The 18,432-nt window shown below is 38.6% G+C and overlaps 3 protein-coding genes across 6 annotated transcripts in view; 2 read left to right on the top strand and 1 right to left on the bottom strand.

Annotated features, from left to right (window-relative positions):
• Positions 1-300: 300 nt before the first annotated feature.
• On the top strand, positions 301-4,049 carry LOC131136662 (ubiquitin-conjugating enzyme E2 T-like). The gene is made up of 7 exons (XM_058083798.1): positions 301-432; positions 644-753; positions 1,730-1,799; positions 1,879-1,984; positions 2,086-2,184; positions 2,874-2,957; positions 3,795-4,049. Exons 2-7 carry the CDS (start codon positions 645-647, stop codon positions 3,906-3,908), a joined length of 582 nt encoding a protein of 193 aa, XP_057939781.1. The 5' UTR covers positions 301-432; position 644; the 3' UTR covers positions 3,909-4,049.
• A 15-nt stretch (positions 4,050-4,064) lies between these two features.
• LOC131136654 (transcription factor PU.1-like) overlaps positions 4,065-18,432 on the top strand; it is a 66,413-nt gene continuing 52,045 nt past the window's right edge. Inside the window, exon 1 of the mRNA XM_058083785.1 lies at positions 4,065-4,249. The gene's annotated coding sequence lies outside the window, so the exon portion shown is untranslated. The remainder of the gene's footprint in view (positions 4,250-18,432) is intronic.
• Positions 4,718-18,432, bottom strand: part of LOC131136629 (leucine-rich repeat-containing G-protein coupled receptor 6-like) — a 47,942-nt gene continuing 34,227 nt past the window's right edge. For 3 of the 4 annotated variants that reach the window (XM_058083716.1, XM_058083718.1, XM_058083720.1), the window contains 13 exons: positions 18,327-18,398; positions 14,876-14,944; positions 12,869-12,940; positions 12,713-12,784; positions 12,344-12,412; positions 11,049-11,120; positions 10,913-10,978; positions 10,759-10,830; positions 10,498-10,569; positions 8,448-8,573; positions 8,064-8,218; positions 6,869-6,949; positions 4,719-6,756 (listed from right to left, as the gene is read on the bottom strand). In XM_058083716.1, the coding sequence (XP_057939699.1) occupies positions 5,534-6,756; positions 6,869-6,949; positions 8,064-8,218; positions 8,448-8,573; positions 10,498-10,569; positions 10,759-10,830; positions 10,913-10,978; positions 11,049-11,120; positions 12,344-12,412; positions 12,713-12,784; positions 12,869-12,940; positions 14,876-14,944; positions 18,327-18,398 (2,221 nt within the window). In that variant the 3' untranslated portion in view covers positions 4,719-5,533. Of the gene's footprint in view, positions 6,757-6,868; positions 6,950-8,063; positions 8,219-8,447; positions 8,574-10,497; positions 10,570-10,758; positions 10,831-10,912; positions 10,979-11,048; positions 11,121-12,343; positions 12,413-12,712; positions 12,785-12,868; positions 12,941-14,875; positions 14,945-18,326; positions 18,399-18,432 lie in introns of all 4 variants that reach the window. The other variant, XM_058083717.1, reaches the window with a different exon arrangement.

Genomic DNA, 18,432 nt, shown 5'->3' with positions numbered 1-18,432 from the left:
GTAGTACATTAAAAATAACACGAGATGGCGCTAGTGGTCCGTCAACTGAGAGAATGTTCATATTCATGCACACGAAGAAGAACTTCGGCTGATATACATTAGTAAAACAAATATTACAATTATCAGGATTATATAATATTAGAATATTTATTAACATTATTATTAGTAGTAATATTATATGATATCTCTACTACTCACCCGAACATAAAGTAAGTAAATATATATATAATATATATTCTGGTACAGTAAGTGGCGGTATGCACCTTTTAAAGTCATGGATGCAACCCGCCATTAAACCAAAAGAAGAAGAACTTCTGCTGATGACGTCACACCAGAGGGAAACACAAACCGACATATTTTTTTTAGCTCCTCGACGTTGTGTCACTGAAGTCGAAAAGAAAACGAAACAGAAGAGAAATAAAACAACATAAAGTAAGTTGGGTGTAATTTGAACAAGTGTGATTATTTTTATCGAAATGGCTACATTGGTAACGCCGGTAAGCTAAGTAAAAATAGCTAGCTAGCAACTTCAGGTTTGAATCTGTTGTGATAATGTGGACGGGAGAACACTTAATATGGTTGTATCGTGGAAAGGTAATTCAAATATTCATTTGGTACTCTTTTTTTTTTTTTTTGTCTACAGAATGCAGAGAGCTTCACGTTTGAAGAGAGAGCTCCAGATGTTGAGCACCGAACCGCCTCCGGGTATCACTTGTTGGCAGACCGAAGAACGCATCGATGACCTGCGTGCCCGTAAGTCTTAGCAGTGAAGTTTGTCATAAAAAAATAAATTAAATGAATAAATAAATAAAATAATTCCTACATTACATCACCAATTCGTGATTGACTTGGCTCTTTGCAATACATGGCGATAACGATAATACTTCAATATGGCAATAGGGCGGAACCAACAAAAATAGCTAACTTTATATTTTGACATAACTGTAAACAGAATGTTTTTTTCAGTGTCTGTCCTCGTAGTACTAATAGTGATACTAATCAGAAATCACAGCATCTTACATCTTAAATAAAGCGCTATTAAACACTAAAAACGCCACAGTAGACATCTGCCATAACTAGCTTGCACTCTGGCGGCGCCATCTTGAAATATGAGACCTAATTAAATCCAATCCATATCGATATGAACAATATGTTTGTTTTTGATATAGTGACACTGAATTGATGGAAGGCTGCAGCAGGCATCTATTTACACCATTATGCTGCATTCAATAACGATAATACCTCAATATGGCAATAGGGCGGAACCAACAAAGATAGCTAACTTTATATTTTGACACTGTTTTAGTGCAACATAACTGTAAACAGAATGTTTGTTTCGGTGTCTGTCCTCGTAGTACTAGTAGTGATACTAATAAAATATCACAGCATCTTTAATCTAAAATAAAGCGCTATTAAACACTTAAAAACGCCACAGTAGACATCTGCCATAACTAGCTTGCACTCTGGCGGCGCCATCTTGAAATATGAGACCTCCTAATTAAATCCAATCCATATCGATATGAACAATATGCTTGTTTTTGATATAGATATTATTATCTATATATATTTTTATATATATAGATATTGATGGAAGGCTGTAGCAGGCATCTATTTACACCATTATGCTGCATTCATTAACAAATACAGAACCTAGCATGTTTTTTTTTAGATGCTAAGACACTTCAATTTTATAATTTCATCTTCATGGTTACTTTCTTGTTATTTACAGAGATCGTTGGCGGAGCAGGAACTCCGTACGAAGGCGGAATCTTTTCCCTGGAGGTCAAAGTCCCAGAGAGGTAACATTTGTGAAATATATGCTTTTCAAACGATGCACACTTTTACCAATGACACTTAGCAGCCATGTGCTTTTTGAAGATACCCATTTGAGCCACCCAAAATGCGATTTACGACCCCCATCTACCACCCCAACATTGACAGTTCAGGACGTATCTGTCATGATGCTCTCAAACCCCCACCAAAGGTAGTAAAAAACTCAATTGAACACATTTTTTTATGTGTGAAATGTAGTTTTCTTCCTGGTTCTTAAGTGTTGTGTAATATTTATGCTGTTATATTTAACAGGGAGCCTGGAAGCCTTCCTTAAACATCTCAACAGTCCTTACCTCTATCCAGCTTTTGATGGCTGAACCGAATCCAGATGACCCTCTCATGGCTGATATAGTGAGTTTTTTTTTCTCTCAATTTTATTGTGTACCTTCAACCTACAACCTTATTTTGTCTATCTTCCTCACTCGGTTTCAAACCCATTCTTACATTTAGAATAAATAAATTGGAGGCTAGCTAGTTAGCTCAGTAGATTGCCATGCTTGAAGAACTGCCTCTTGTGTCACTTCGGACACAACAAAATAAACTGTATCCTGTAACCGTTGTACGATGTGATGTAAACAAAGCTAGCATTCGTGTCGGAGTGTATGTGTATGGATGGCATATTCATATCAGAGTGACATGAATATATCAATTAAGTGACAAACCTCATAGTGAGGATCAATGGTAGGCTAACGTCGATCATTTTTTAAAATGGCATTCATAATCGACCACAATCAAATATTTTATATTACGGCGTATATCAATGAACAATTCAGTAACGCAAACTGTTATTGAGTAATAAAGGAGGTCATAACCATGTTTTCTATGCAACAACTATAATAAAAATATTCCATTAACGTGCAATTCACTTGAGGTCTGGAACCAAATAACCACAATAAACGAGGGACAACTTTATTTGTATGTTCTCTAGCAAGACCTAAGAACCCTTGGTCTGTTGGTCGATTCTTCGATTGCAGAAGCGTTGCTCTGTTGGCTAAAGCAGGTATTACTCGGTCTGAAACAACCTTTTTTTTGTATTGTAGGCATCAGAGTTCAGATACAACAAGCAACTGTTCATGCAGAAGGCCAGGAAATGCACAGAAGAACATGCTGTTCAAAAGACCACGGTAAGAACTTTTATTTAGTTAATAATTCAATATGATTCTTGTCATGCCAAATCACAACAACAAACAGAGACTACTTACGAATAACAATCGGATCAGGAAGCAGAAGGGCCGTGGGAATGAATAATTACCTGTAATCACAGCAGGTATGATACAGAAAGGCCCCACTGTGGGCTAGTGGTAAGCATGTCAGCCTCACCACCAGGAGATCAGCTGTGTTAAGTGCGCGCTCTCATGATAGGGGGCGTTTCATGTCATATTATTCTGAAACTTAAACTTATTATTATTATTATTACTAAAAGCAACACTGTTGCCGCCAATAGAGCGAGGGAGGGAAGACTTATTTTATTATTCTAAGATTTATTATCGTAACTATACCCTACTAGTCTTTTTTCAACACACTTTTATCAACACTCAACATTGCACTTTGACATATTAACACAAAAATAAAGACATTTGGAGCAAGGACTTAATTATTTCATGTTATTTTCATGAAATATTTTCAAGTGCCATGTCTTGTTGTGACCACTAGATGGCAGTGTTTGTGTGTGCTGCGTTTTGTGGCTGGAAACTTATTTTTTCCACAATGGTTTCCTTGTTATAGTAAACACATCACAAAGGCTAACCAGGTACACAGGTGCATGGCAATAAATTAGAATCTTGTGCAAAAAAATATGATATGCACCTGGATGCAGAGATCCATATTGACTGAAATAAATCAGAACTTTGCTGGTGGTATTGATGTAATGTATCAGATAATTAATAATAATTAAAATATTTTATTTTGTTTATCATTGTATTTGGAAGCCACAATACCAAGTAATGCCCCCGTCTGTTTAGACAATCACGGAGAGCAGCCAAAACAATGTACCAGAGAATTCATCGTCACGCAAAAGAGAAGTCCCTGGTGCCATGCAGGAGAGAGGCAAGCTAGCAAAGAGGACATGTGTGTAATAACAACCACTTTGATATCCAATTTGATATCCATTTTGTCATACTGCATGCACCCTGTGATATAGCTACATATGTACAGTATATGCACATTTGTTTTAATAAAAGTTTTTTTTAGGGCTGTCAATATTAACGTGTTAATGGATGTTTTTTTTTTAACAGCGGTCATTTTTTTTTAGCACACAATTAACACGCGTGCCTCCTGTTTGACGCTGATCGGAGATTGATTGACGCACGGGAAAAGTTAGCTTTGGCAGATGGCTCTTGTAGCAAGACCAAAGTTCTTTGTATCTATTGTCGCTGCGTTGGACTTGTCACGGACGACATCGCCCGGAGCAGTGCAGGTATTGTTTTTATTGTTACAGCTGCTATTGACGGAATGTCAATGTGAAGGCCGTAGCATTAGCATTAGCATCAAAATAGATTGGGAAACATTTCCAACTGTGAAACTATGGCAGGAACATCAATAATAATAATAATAATAATAATAATAATAATAATGGATAGAGCCACCATCCCCTTGGTGGACTTTTTGTGAGAGGTTGTGTAAAAAAGGTATTAAATACACCCATCTATGCATGGGAGTACAATAGATGCTGCGTTCAAGGACCGTCAAACAAAGTAGGTCAAATCACCAGTTGTATTAAACATTCAAAATATAATAATTCCCCTCGGAACTATTAAAGTTGACGGTGTTTCCACTCAAACGGTATCTAGTACAGAAAATATGAGTAATTAATTATGATTAATTAAGAGTTAACCTTGGACAAAATGCAATTGACAGTAGTAATTGCGATAGAAAAACAGCTGTACAAGTGTCGTTACTTTTTATTCAAACATATGCTCCACTTGTATACACAGTAGTATGTACAGCCTAAATAGCAACATATGATTGTATATTTTGTTAAAGGAATTGCATTCATATTGTAATATATATATATATAAAACACCATTTTTAAAAAGCTGTAGCACGTCAATATTGTCCTTGTTTAGAGGTAGTTGTATTATACATTTGTATTTACACACGGCTGATGGATAGAATAGCTACATCCCCTGTCGGTCTATTATGTGTATTATGTGTAGTTGTTTATAAGAAACAATCCAAGTCTATAACTTTGTTGAACATATTTAAAAAAAAAAATTACTGACATGTGAAATGTTAGCTTAGCTCTGGTTAATTACCTGAAGAGACAATAAATTCTTTATTATCCAGTAAGAAAATAAGAATAGAAAGTCAATTTGTATTTATCAGAGACTTCTAAACCCCAGAATCAATACCTCAATATAAAGATTTATACATAGAATTTTTTTAGTTCTTCAAAGATGTATTTCCCTTTGAATACAATTTCAGTTTTGACTTGACTTTTGTCGTAGATATACATACAAGTCTGAATAGGTTCTAAAATGTCATTGTTTATAACAAAGCACAATCCCATGTTTGATTCCTTATTGCAGAGGAAACGTCTTGTTGTCCCGCCCCTTTTTTTTAAAAGGCACTCTGCCGTTCATTGGCTTGTCATGACTTCCATCCTCGCAAAGGTCTCTGAGGCCCAGAACCGGTCTTCCCGTACACGAAGACCCACGAGTGCCTGCAATGCGCCAACTTTTCTGGCAGTTAACTTAGAAGTTCATGGATTTGGGGCAACGGAGTAGTGAGTCGTGGTTAAGCGACGCATCGGACGACTGTTTTGAATATCTCGATTCTTTAGAAGTCCCTTTTCGTCGAGGTTCCCTTGTTGTTCTTCTCTGCCGCCGCTTGTCTGAGAACTGATCAGAGGAACCGAGGAAGTGGAGGAGCAGTGGGAAAATCTAATAGCGTCCGTTTGAGTGTGGAGACTCGAGACCCTACAGCAGAGGGTATCCACATCAGCGAGCGACGCCTGTGTTGAAGAATCGGAGCAGGAGCTCTTCTCCGTCTCCACGGAAACCAGCGAGTCTAAGGTGCGTTCCCTGCGAAGCTGAAGAGGAGTTTTCGGGCGGGACCAGAAAAAATACGGGAAGTGTTGTGTAAAAAGGAGGAAAATGAAGGGATTCAAGCAAGCGGGGAGAGGCTGGAGAAGCAACAGCACCGATTTCAAAACCTCCTCGTCGAGAGAGAGGAGACCCAGGAGGAAGCAGATGGAGAGGAAAGCCACCGGTACATAGATGAGTCCGTTTGTGATGATTAGCCAGGCAACATGTTTGATCATAGCGCAATCCCACATTCCTTCACATTCCCCTCGGAGTAATTCCCAGTACAGTCGGATGTATGAACATGTTACTATGAGCAAGCACAAGATGTTCATCATAATGAGCATCAAAGGAAAGATCAAGGCAGATGGCGCCTGAGAAGTCAAAGGAGGGAAAGGCGTCGGTAAGCAGAAAGGCGAGGATCCGTACTCTCCGATTCCGAGCATCGGAAAACAAGCTAAGACGAAAGAAAAACCGACGCAGAAAACCGCGGATGTGCGTACACATCTGAGCGAGGGTGACTTTGCATAACCGCATGTCACGCTCACTCCGCACTGCACCGCCGCGAGCGTCAGCAGCAGAACGCTTGCCTCGGAAGCAAACACCCACAGCCATCCCGTCACCTGACAACCAGGACCTCCTTGCCAGCGGGCGCCATAGTGGCTAAACTCCCCCGATGTTAGAACGTCTATCAGGGCCAGGGTGCTCGTGCAGAAGCCCGTCAGCAGATTAGAGGCGCCCATGCAGGCCACGGTGAATCTCAGTGGCGACATGGAGCAGAGCGAGCTGAACAACGAGAGGAGTAGTATGGAGTTCCCCAGTAGAGCCGCGACAGAGATGGTCCATAACCCAACACGAACCAACCAGCTTCCCAGAAGAGTGTCACATGGACGGAAAGGACCTGCAACACCAAAACGTGGACAAGTCATTCTCACTAAAAACTCAATGAAAACTTAATTATGTCATCTCGTGACAAAATACAACAATTAACATTTTGATGAATATTCACGGACCTGGTGTGGGTGTGCATTGGACGCTGGCCTGGAGTTTGGACTCTTCTATTTCTAGCTGGAATTCTTCCAGATCAGGATCATCTGGAATCATTAGGATCAACATTCATAACTTCCAAATCCGTACATACATACAGACCAGTTTTAAAATCTCAGTAATTTAAATTCTGCATTGTTGGATCTTAACGAAGTTCTAAGTAGAGCCTCAGAATGCAAAAAAGATTAAATAGGAGAGAAACAAAAAAAATTAATTAAGCAATTAATTCCAAACAATCATTAAAATAGGCTGTTCATCAGCTGATCAGAGGTTTAAGCTCCTGTAAAATCGACCAAAAACTGTTCAAAAAGGACTCAGTACTAGCACGGTGGTCGAGTGGTTAGCGCACAGACCTCACGGCTAGGAGACCAGGGTTCAATTCCACCCTCGGCCATCTCTGTGTGGAGTTTGCATGTTCTCCCCGTGCATGAGTGGGTTTTCTCCCACATTCCAAAAAACATGCTAGGTTAATTAGCCACTCCAAATTGTCCATAGGTATGAATGTGAGTGTGAATGGTTGTTTGTCTATATGTGCCCTGTGATTGGCTGGCCACCAGTCCAGGGTGTACCCCGAGAATGAATTAATGAATTAATGAATTAATTCTTGATGCCAGTGCTTCCAGGAGACGAGTGGGAATGGTGACGATCCACTACCTGGAACTGATGTCCAATTTTCCAAATTTCCCTATTGCCATCCAACCCCAAATGTTCTCAACTTTGATCACAAACAGGACGGTCCAAAATAGCGACTTTATTCCTCTAGAAGAAGTCCTTTGGGAATTGGGAACCGCAGTTTTGTCCTGGTGAAAAAGCCAGTTACACAAACGAGGGCCTTCAGTTACGAGGGATGCCCCCTGCAACATTCCGACATAGCCAACTGCCGTTTGACGCCCCTGTACAATTGAAAGAAAAAGCACTCCACATCACAGTGGCGCCCCCTCCACTGTGCCGGGTGGGGAAACCTCCCAGTTGGGCTCTTCTTGTGTTGCCAGTCACATTAGAAGCCATCATTTTTCCTTTTTGGATTTTGAAGTTCTAATTAGAACCTCTTTAAGATCCAACAGTCCAAAATGTAAATTCTTGGTTTTAAGATTTTGATCAGGATTATACACAATTTTTGGTACTTGCTAATTTTATTGAACACGTTTCCATCTTTCTTACATCGTGTGTCACCAGGAATTGGGTAACTGGCCACAGTTCTCTTGTGAAGATCTTGGTCGCTGTTGCTTTGCTCGGCGTCCCACTGGTTGGCTGACTTGTAGCTATCACAGGAACCATACACACAGCACTGGTAGGCGTACGGCATCTCGATCACCCTGTCCAAACACACACGGAGGTTGTAATTAACATTAACATGACATTAGCATGATTAGCAATTACATGACCCTAATTCCTTAGCATGGCAAACATTCATACATCAACCACCACCTTTAGGAATGTTTTTTTTTAACAATGTTTTTTTAGCAAAAAATGACTTGCTGCTTTAAACAGGTCAGAGTTAGCTTGCAGTTCCAGACTATGCTGTAGAGCATGTTTATGTTTTACCTCAAATGAGGGAAGCGATCAGGGATGAAGGTGTCGTACAACGCTGGGTTGCCCCTGAGTTTGAGATGAGTGAGACTCCCCAATCCCACAGACGGCACTGAGCTAAGCCTGTTTTCAGTCAGGTCCCTGGGATGAGTAAAGAAGCCAAGAAACAACAAAAGGGGGGGGCTGGATGTCAATTCTGGTCAAGCATTATGAAATGTCTTTTACAACAACATGAGGCATTTTTATTAAAGGGGACCTATTATGCGTTTTACAATTTTCTGACCTATAAATGTCGTTAGAATGTTGTATTGTTGTGTTAAACGATGCCAAAGTTTCGGATAATGAGGTTGGCGCATTTGGACATGAGCCCTGAAAGAATTTTGGGATGGGTGAAGTCACACTGTTTCAAAAGGCGTGGTAAATCTGGCCCTTTGTGATGTCACAGACAGCTCTGTTCCGCTGTTTACTTGCTAGCAATGCCGCAAAAGGGAAAGCCACGTTTGATTCCAATTCCTAAAGACGTCACCATCAGGCACAAGTGGTTGGAGTTCCTGATTCCCCTACCAGCAAAATAAATGTTTAATACTAGCGCTAAAATGCTAAAGCTACTTACCATTTAGAGCAAGGGTGGGCAAACTTTTTGACTCGCGGGCCGCATTAATTTAACAAAATTGACGGGGGGGGGGTTATGTAGTATTTTACACGTAACAGTCCATTTTTACACCTATATTTTTGCACATATTTTACATGTAAAAGTGTCATGCAATCTGCTATATGTGCACTTTGAAATCATTTATTTGATGTAAAGTGTGTTATTATTATTATTAGTTATAGTAATGTTATTATATTATTATTATTTTGTTAATAATAATAATATTACTACAATTGATATATTAATATTATTAACAACAATATTAATATAATAGTATTATTATCATTATTGACAACATTATTATTATTATTATTATTATTATTATTATTATTATTATTATTATTATTATTATTATTATTATTATTATTATTATTATTTGTAATACTATTATTGTACTATTATTGGTTGATGGCTTCAACCATCAAAAAGTTGGCCCAAGCCACAATGCCAGGTTGTATGTTGAGTTTAAATAAAATACTTTGGAAAGAACAGGCGGGCCATATTGAAACACTTGGCGGGCCGGATGTGGCCCCCGGGCCGTAGTTTGCCCACCCCTGATTTAGAGACTTCTTGAAATAAACTTTGAAACTTTAGACTCTCCAGTCTCTACTTCCGGATCGGATTCAGGTTTTTTTTTCGCTGTTTATTATCAACTATATACCGTTTCGCAAAACCTGCACAGTTAGCGGCACAAACCGGAACCTTCTCTGCACCGGTAGTGTGACCAACCACAGCAGAGTGGTTGTGCCTGGAGGCAGGCCGTAAGTGGAACACATTAAAACAGACCAAAGGAATACAGCTGAATAGGTGCAGATTCTGGAAGAACTAGAACGCTTTTTGTGCACGGTTATTGGGTGTAGCTGCTCTATAGGAGCCCACAACTCAATACAAAAGGCAGAAAAATGAGCATAATAGGTCCTCTTTAAAAGCTGTTTTGATTCTACTTTGATAACACGCTATCAAACAGCGAGTACATGTACTTCAAGTAGAGTTTGCGCAATGTGGTACTCTGTAGTAACGTGCGATACGGTTCATGGCTAGTGAGATATTAACTTTTTTTTTTTTGAATGCATTTGATTTCTTGGGGGAAAAAAATATAAATGGTCTTTCTTTGCCACATTGTAGATTGAACCAAAAACAATATCAGACAAATCACATTCCGTAGGTTCAATTTTACCGCTGTTAGCTAACTGAAAATTATTGTTGTTACAATTGTTGAATGAACCTGCCTAATAATTTTGCATATGTCAATATGGGTGTTAATCAAATTAGGCATTCAAATCCCCATTAAACAAAGACATATTTATTTGTTGTGCTTAGTTTAAAATACATATGTACAATTAACAACAAAACAATGATTTTCCAAAAGACAGAAGAACATTATGAAATAAATATCATGTGTAACTCACTCACAGTTTGACCAAGGAATGCAACGAGGCAAAGGCATCCGCATGGATCCACTCTATCTTGTTCCAACTCAAATCACTGACAAAAAAACAAATCAAATGACCAGTAGATGTCAGTAAAGCTTCAGTGTGCAAAGCTGCAGTCACCACATTAGCATAGCAACACTTCTTTTTTTCCCTATCATCATTCCTTGTTATTCTGTTTTGCATGGTGCGGTTCTAACCCAAACACATGTGGCATGAAAAACCAAAATAGAGATTTACTTACAGCGTTCTCAGAGAGGTGAGCTGCTGGAAAGTGCTGGACTCCAGCATTGTTATTTCGTTATGCTGAAGACCTCTGTTAGGACAAATATAAATGCAAGCGGTTTTGGTGAAGCGTGATTTGGTTATGTTGGATTGACTCGGTGGTTATCACTCACATTTCTTGGAGTTCTGAGCAGTGATAAAAGCTTGGCAGATGCCGTATCAGGTTGTAAGAGAGTTCCCTGTTTGTCAGGTATAATAACCGCATTATTTCACCTCTGTTGCTTTGTCTTTCTGTATTTGCATACTTACATTACTCTGAGGCGAGGAAGCTGCTCGCATAGACCCACAGGCAGAGCTGAGAGACCGGCCTGAGTCAGAGTCCTGTAGTCAGAATCAGTCAGAGAATCCTTTCATTGTTGGATTCCAAGCAAGTGAAAGCCCTTTCCATCGAAACCGACAACATTAGACAGGGAGCTGTGTAGGTTCTCTTAGGAAGTACTAAGGAAGTACTTTGGTCAGTTGTTCAACTATGGCAAGGTTTTGCATTGTAATGGTTTTATTTCATTTGAACATGCATCAGATTCCAATTGAGTGCATCCCATAATCAGTTCCCAGTTCCACATGTCCAAAAGGAGTAGGAAGAAGCAAAGCTTATTAAATCCTACCCCTCCATCTGGTACTTTTACAATCAGTAACTGTTACATTTGTTCACTTCCTGCTTTCGATAATACAGTTTAAGGTTTTTTTTGTTTTTTTTTTAATAATGTACCAAAGTACAAGGTGATATGAGCATCCAATGCCATAATGGGTACCATAGTAAGTGTCAATATAGTGATATATATAGCACATCATGACTGGTTCAAGACTCTTCATCCTTGGATTTAGCAAATTTATTTTATTTATTAATTTATAAATTTATTTTATTTTTATTTTTTTAATTTTTGTAAAAAAAAAATTAATTTTAAAAATTATTTTAGATTTCTTATTTTTGGTCACGTACCGAAGTAAGTACAACGTGATATGAGCATCCAACGCCATAATGGGTACCATAGTAAGTGTCAATATAGTGATATATATAGCACATCATGACTGGTTCAAGACTCTTCATCCTTGTATTTAGCTAATTTATTTTATTTATTAATTTATAAATTAATTTTATAAATTTTTGTAAAAAATTTTTTTAGTTTTTAAATTTTTTTTAAATTTCTTATTTTATTTTTGTCACGTACTGTAGTCAGTACAAGGTGATATGAGCATCCAATGCCATAATGGGTACCATAGTGCGTGTCAATATAGTGATATATATAGCACATCATGACTGGTTCAAGACTCTTCATCCTTGTATTTAGCAAACATCAACTGCTTGTATTGTTTCTTGAATTGGCTCATCGTTGTGCATTGTTTGATTTCCTTACTCAATCCATTCCATAGTTTGATTCCACATACTGTACTGAGTGCCTTTGTAGTTGTTAGACGTGTCGAAACATTGACTGATAAACATTATGAGTAATTGTGCTATTCTGAGGCGCCGATCAAAGAAAACTACAATTGTTTTGGAATTTTGCCCATCATTGCCCAACTGTTTTTTTTTTTGAGACACTCACAAAACTTCCAGGCTTGTGGTTCCTTTCAGGTCAGGAAACTCTTGAATTAGGGTCGCTCTGTTAAGAGAACTGCAAAAAAAATGGGTGTTAAGTGTGAGGAAAGTTGGTCACACCCCCAGTCCCCCCAGTCACACACACATACTGTACGTTTGTCCTTACACAACCTGCCTAACAGCTCATTTCATCCATCACACTTTGTATCCAACATCAATACAAGCTGTTTTAGCTGTCTCGCTAGACATCATAAGTCAAAAGTGTTCTTAAAACACACTCGGGTACCGCGTCAGGACACGGCACAGCATCATTCAGTCGGTCATTTCACACGTCCGCTCTCGAATGATTGGCGAAGTCACTAAACTGCATACTTACAGTGTGTGCAACTTCGGTAAGAACTGGAAAGCTGATTTTCCCACAAACTGGATAGGGTTCTCATAAAAATGGCTGCAAAAAGGTTTATGTATTATTCATATGAATATTTTTTTTCACACTTTTAGTCTTGAACGTAACTAAGAAAAAGCATCTTACATGGTTTGGAGCTGAGGATTCCCAACAAAGGCTCTCTCTGGAATGGCTTTGATGTTATTGTTATGGAAGCCTCTGGAAATGGAAAATATGCAAAATGTTAATAATGTCGGATAGTCGAGTCATGTGATGTAGAGCAGTGATTTTCAACCACTGTGTGTGCCGTGAGGAATTATCCAATGTCACTTTTTATAATTAACATTCATTAATCATCATTTGCAAATATTATGTCAATATCCACGTATATACATGGACTCAAATATTCCAAATATTGCATTTGGAAAGTTGTCAGCGTGCGTTTTTCTTCTTCTGTTGTTTATTGGCGGTTGGCAAGCAGCTTTCGTGTTAGCTCCCATTAGCGCCATCTGTGGAACAGAATCTAAACCCTTCTATACGCCATTCATAAGTCCATAAGTCAAAAGAAAATATATATCTATATAAAACATGTACCGAGTTGAATTATAAAATACAGTAAACCTCGGATATATCGGATTCAATTGTTCCCACTGGTTTTGTCCGATATAAGCGAAATCCGTTATACTATGCGTATACCGGAAAATTTTCGTTTTACGCATATATCGGATTTATATCCGGTATATGCGTAAATCGGATTTTATCTGTTATAAAAAGGCACTTCCTTGACTATGTTTCCAATGTACCTGGACTGGGCAATGAAAAGAGACGTAAGGTAATGAGAATTGAACTTTATTGGACTCTGAGCATAACAAATTGTTAATTAAGCTAGGCCCTGTTACGCCCGTCAGGCCTACGTTATTTCCAATAGTGAGGTTAAGATCTAATTCACTGCTGTGCTAGTATTATTGACGTCACTCACTTTTATATTTGTCCTAAATCTGGAGCCAGGAGAAAGACAATAGCCAGTGACATCAACAAGATTAGCATAACGATGCGGCCATCCGATATATGCCAGGGAAATTTCATGGAAATGCATTGGAACGGGACTGGAGATTTTGTCCGAAATAGGGAATAGCGAAATCCGTTATAAAAAAATCCGATATATGCAATGAATTTTTATTGGAAATGCATTACAGAAAAATCGGTTCTTTTTTATCTGTCCGTTGTGAGCGAATTTCCGATATATCCGAGTCCGATATATCCGAGGTTTATTGTATCAGCAAGATTGAATTTGATCCTTTCCTGGTTAAATTTATCATATCGCATGCTCAGATATGACGTAACACGTTCAGATCCAGACGTTCTTCACTTTTAAAAATGGAGGCCAGCAATCGGCATTGGACTGCTAAGCTAAGGGAACTAAACTAACTTAGCTAAGCTAACTTTATTTTTGATTCAAACTAAATTCCAAGACTGGACAAACGAAAAACCGGCAATACGGAGTTATTCCGACAAGTGAAAGAACAACTCGGCGAAGTCGGTATCACGTGATGTTGATGTTTACGTTTTACTGGGCATGCCCTATTGACTATTCTACTTGATTATAGCGACGCATGTAGACAAGAGATTGGAATATTCCTTTCCATGTATACCATTGTTTCCGGAAAAGTCATTCGGAAAGAGAAAAACTCATGTAAAAACATGGCTACTGTCGAGTGTCCTATAGACTTAGTGATGTTTTCCAATGTAAAAAAAACGGTTGAAAAACATTGATGAGTGTGTTGCGGGTTCGAGGCAAGTCATTCGACTCCTGCCGTCGCACAGCTGAAAAACATTTTTGGATGCGAGAGATTTGAACACAAACACGCTGTATCTGTGACACGTGTGCCCTGTGGAACATCTGCTGAAGTGGAGTGAAGATAAAGTTTGTGTGGGTGGGGGTTGTTGGGGGGGGGGGGGGGGTGAGGGGGGGTGTTGCACCTGCTTTGGGTGAGAGAGATTGTATCCGAGTGCCACATTAAAATCACTTAATGGGATTAGTGGGGATAACTCAGTCATGACAGTCATGTTGGGCAGGTGTTATTTAGTGTGTGTGTGTGTGTGTGTGTGTGTGTGTGTGTGTGTGTGTGTGTGTGTGTGTGTGTGCGTACTCACAGTTCCTGGAGCTTACTCAGTGTCTTGATCGCCACGGGGAACTCCTGGAGATCATTGTAATTTAAATCCCTGCGAGAGACATGAAGTTATCATGGTCTATTTAAAGTCCATTGCCGTGTTTTTTTTTTGTTTTTTTTTTCTATAAGACCGTTAGCATTATAATTAAAAACAATGCGTCCAATTATGTATAGTATGACATAGTATGACATAGTATGGACTGCATTACACAGTCGAACAGGTTGACAGCTGTAACGGATGAGATTTCGTTTTGACTCCCAACCTTTACTGCGCTGACCTCGTTATTTGGGTCTCCCATTGGTTTCTTATTAGGAAACACTTTATCATAACTTATTATATATTCATGTGGAACACTTACAGCAGGGGTCTCAAACTCGCGGCCCGCGGGCCAAATGCGGCCCGCAAGACGCTACTTTAAGGCCCCCCACCTTGATACCAAATTTTAATGTTGAAATGACTTAGCTTAAAGCCGCGTGCACACCGGATACAATTAATATGATTTTGCCCCCGCCCGTACTGTTACCCTATACCTTGTTACCCCGCCCTGTTTTTTTTTGCTTTGGATTAGCAACGAAGCTAAAGGCTTATATGACGCCGGGTACAAATAAATGCAGGAGAATGATTTGGAATAAATACACGTCAAGATAAAGCATCTCATTAAAACGTGTTGTTAAAGTTACGAACGCCGCTCCCAGACGGAAGTGAGTACGATGCTAACTTGCTAATTGGGTAAAATTATTCAGTTTCGTTAATGTTCATGTTAAAGGTTAAATAACTGTTAATACATTTGAATCTGAAAAAAAAATATTTCTCTACCAATGTTTTTTCTTATTTGCTGTTTTATTATTATTTTACTTATTTATTACTGATTGATTGATTGATTTATTGTCTTTATTCTTAATTTGTTTATTTATTTTTGTTATCTTATTTTGTGTATAGAAAAATAAAAATTAAGATATTTGAGAACAGTGGAATCAGATATATCAGATATTTTGGTGTGGAAAACCGGAACCAAAGTACTGAAAAAGTGCTTTGAAGATTTTTTTTATAGATTTTTTTTCCAGTTTTTAATAAATGCGTTTTGGATTTTTTTTTTTGGAAAACCTGATGCGGCCCGGCTTCACCCAGAACCTAGCTCCGGTGGCCCCCAGGTAAATTGAGTTTTAGACCCCTGACTTACAGCATATGTGATATTCTCTAGCAGTGTCCTGATTGACTCATTCCAATAATGGTTTCATAATGCATGTTGGCGTTGGCGATGGTTTTGGATGGCTCCGATTTCGCTGTATCGCTATGTGAGATTAACCCAGGGGTGGGCAAACTACGGCCCGGGGGCCACATCCGGCCCGCCAAGTGTTTGAATACGGCCCGCACAGTCTTTCCAAAGTATTTCATTTAAACTCAACATACAACCTGGCATCATGGCCTGAGCCAACCTTTTGATGGTTGTATCAATTTCGTTTTTTGACATGGTCTGTTGTTTACAAAGTGCTCCTGAAAAAAGAGACACAAGCACATAATAGTAATAATAATAATAATTATTATTATTAGATTATTATAATAATTATTAGAACTATTATGATAAATATAATTATTATATTAATGCTAATTATTATATTATTATATATAATATTATTGTTATATTCACATATTTTACATAATAATATTATTATTATATTATTATAATTTTATTGCAATTATTATAATATGTTATTATTTTTAAAATATTTAAATATAAATATAAAATAATAAATAATAATAGCAGAGTGCATGACAATTTTACAGATACAATAATACCAGGTGGACTGTTACGTGTAAAATATATAGTCTGCCCCCCCCCTGTAAATTTTGTCATATCAATGCGGCCCGCGAGTCAAAAAGTTTGCCCACCCCTGGATTAGCCCTTCGTACCATCGCAATCCCCGCATAAACGACACATCGTCAGTCTTTAGCGCAGTCAATTTTTCTCCATCTTGTTCTGATTGTTTACCTCCACGCTCTTAACCATCCGAGCGTATAAATATAAAGCGTATAAAGGTGAGACTCGGTAACATGCACACATCTGCGTGCCCGCAAGCTCATAAAAAAAGAAGCACATTTCCTTGCACTTCGACAGGTTGTTAACCACCATGCCAGGAACTTTGCTTTAATCAGACCACCGTGACTTTCGCTGGATTCATGGTTCCTTGCTTTAACTTCTACTTCATGTATTTTATCCGTCTTTTAGGGTAATAGTTCAGAGTTGTCTGCAGCTTCTATTCATTCCAAAGGTCTGGTTGACTTCTGTATCATGACCTCAATAAGAAAACTTTTTGACCGTTTCTGGTATTAATTTAGTTGTGGATTTAAAAAAAAAAAACAGCAATTTCTTAGATTACCGGTATTGTTTGATTTAGCATTTCTTTCTTTTGGCATTCCTCGTCCTTGGATTGTTTAAGATCATTAATATCTGGTTAAGGACCACTAAACACACACTAGCATAAATGGCATTCCTGTCAGACACTTAATGAAAGTAAATTGAGGGCTCCTGCGTATATTGTTTTTTCTGAGGTTATATTTCAGTGAGTTCCTCATTAATCCTGGGGTTATTGTAAGGTAATGTGATTGTTGTAAATACTACCATACGGATTGGATGTTGATACTTGCGGATACCGTCGTCAGTATTTGGGCCAAGGTATCTCATCTGACCCTCTAAATTAACATTGTACTATTATATGTCGGCATGGGCTTTTTAGCGGTCTGAAGGTACGCCGTGGTATGAAAAAGTCACCGTTTCAAAACCACAAACATTTTACTTTGGTATCATAATAATAGAAGTATTTTATGTATTCTTTTCAATAGAAATATTTCAAAATAACACACGTAATTATGATACCAAACAGTGACATTTATAATGCTAAGAGTCCACTGGCCCGGCGCCAGTTTATGCCAGTTCACGCCAATTCAATTTGCTGTGGCGCCTAGTGTCACCAATAAGGTGCCTAGTGGCGTGCAGTGGCTCAAACTGCCTCCCAACTGGCTCGTGGTGGCCCGAAAATGTAGTTTGGCAGCAAGAAAATTTCAAAATGTTTAAAAGATTTGTGAAGAACCAAATGTTGCAAACAATCCACCTATTGGAATCCACTGGAATGTAATGGCGCGAGCCAAGTTGCGCCAATGATGCTAATAGTCCACTGGGCTGGCGCCAGTTTGCACCAAAGATCATGTGATTGGCGCCTAGTGGCTCGCTGTGGTGCCGAAATAACGGCAACATGTCAAAGATGCCGAGCGAGCATTAATTCGGAACTGAACTGGTACCAACTGGCGCCGACCCAGCGGACTCCTAGCATAAGGTTGTCATACCGTCAGAATCTCGTACCGTCCCATACTTAATTGTATCTAATATTGGAGGATATTTCACCAAATGTAAATTGATATTTTTTTTTATACTTACAGAGTTTCCAGACTTTGTAAACCTTCAAAGCATCTCCCACCCATCATCTGGATCTGGTTGTTGTGGAGATGTCTAGGAAAAGGACAAAAATGTTGTTTTTAGTGAA

The sequence above is a fragment of the Doryrhamphus excisus genome, chromosome 10 (genome assembly GCF_030265055.1).
Source record: "Doryrhamphus excisus isolate RoL2022-K1 chromosome 10, RoL_Dexc_1.0, whole genome shotgun sequence".
NCBI classification, from domain to species: domain Eukaryota; kingdom Metazoa; phylum Chordata; class Actinopteri; order Syngnathiformes; family Syngnathidae; genus Doryrhamphus; species Doryrhamphus excisus.
The sequence above is the reverse complement of the archived record's forward strand: the minus strand, read 5'-3'. Positions and strand labels throughout refer to the sequence as shown.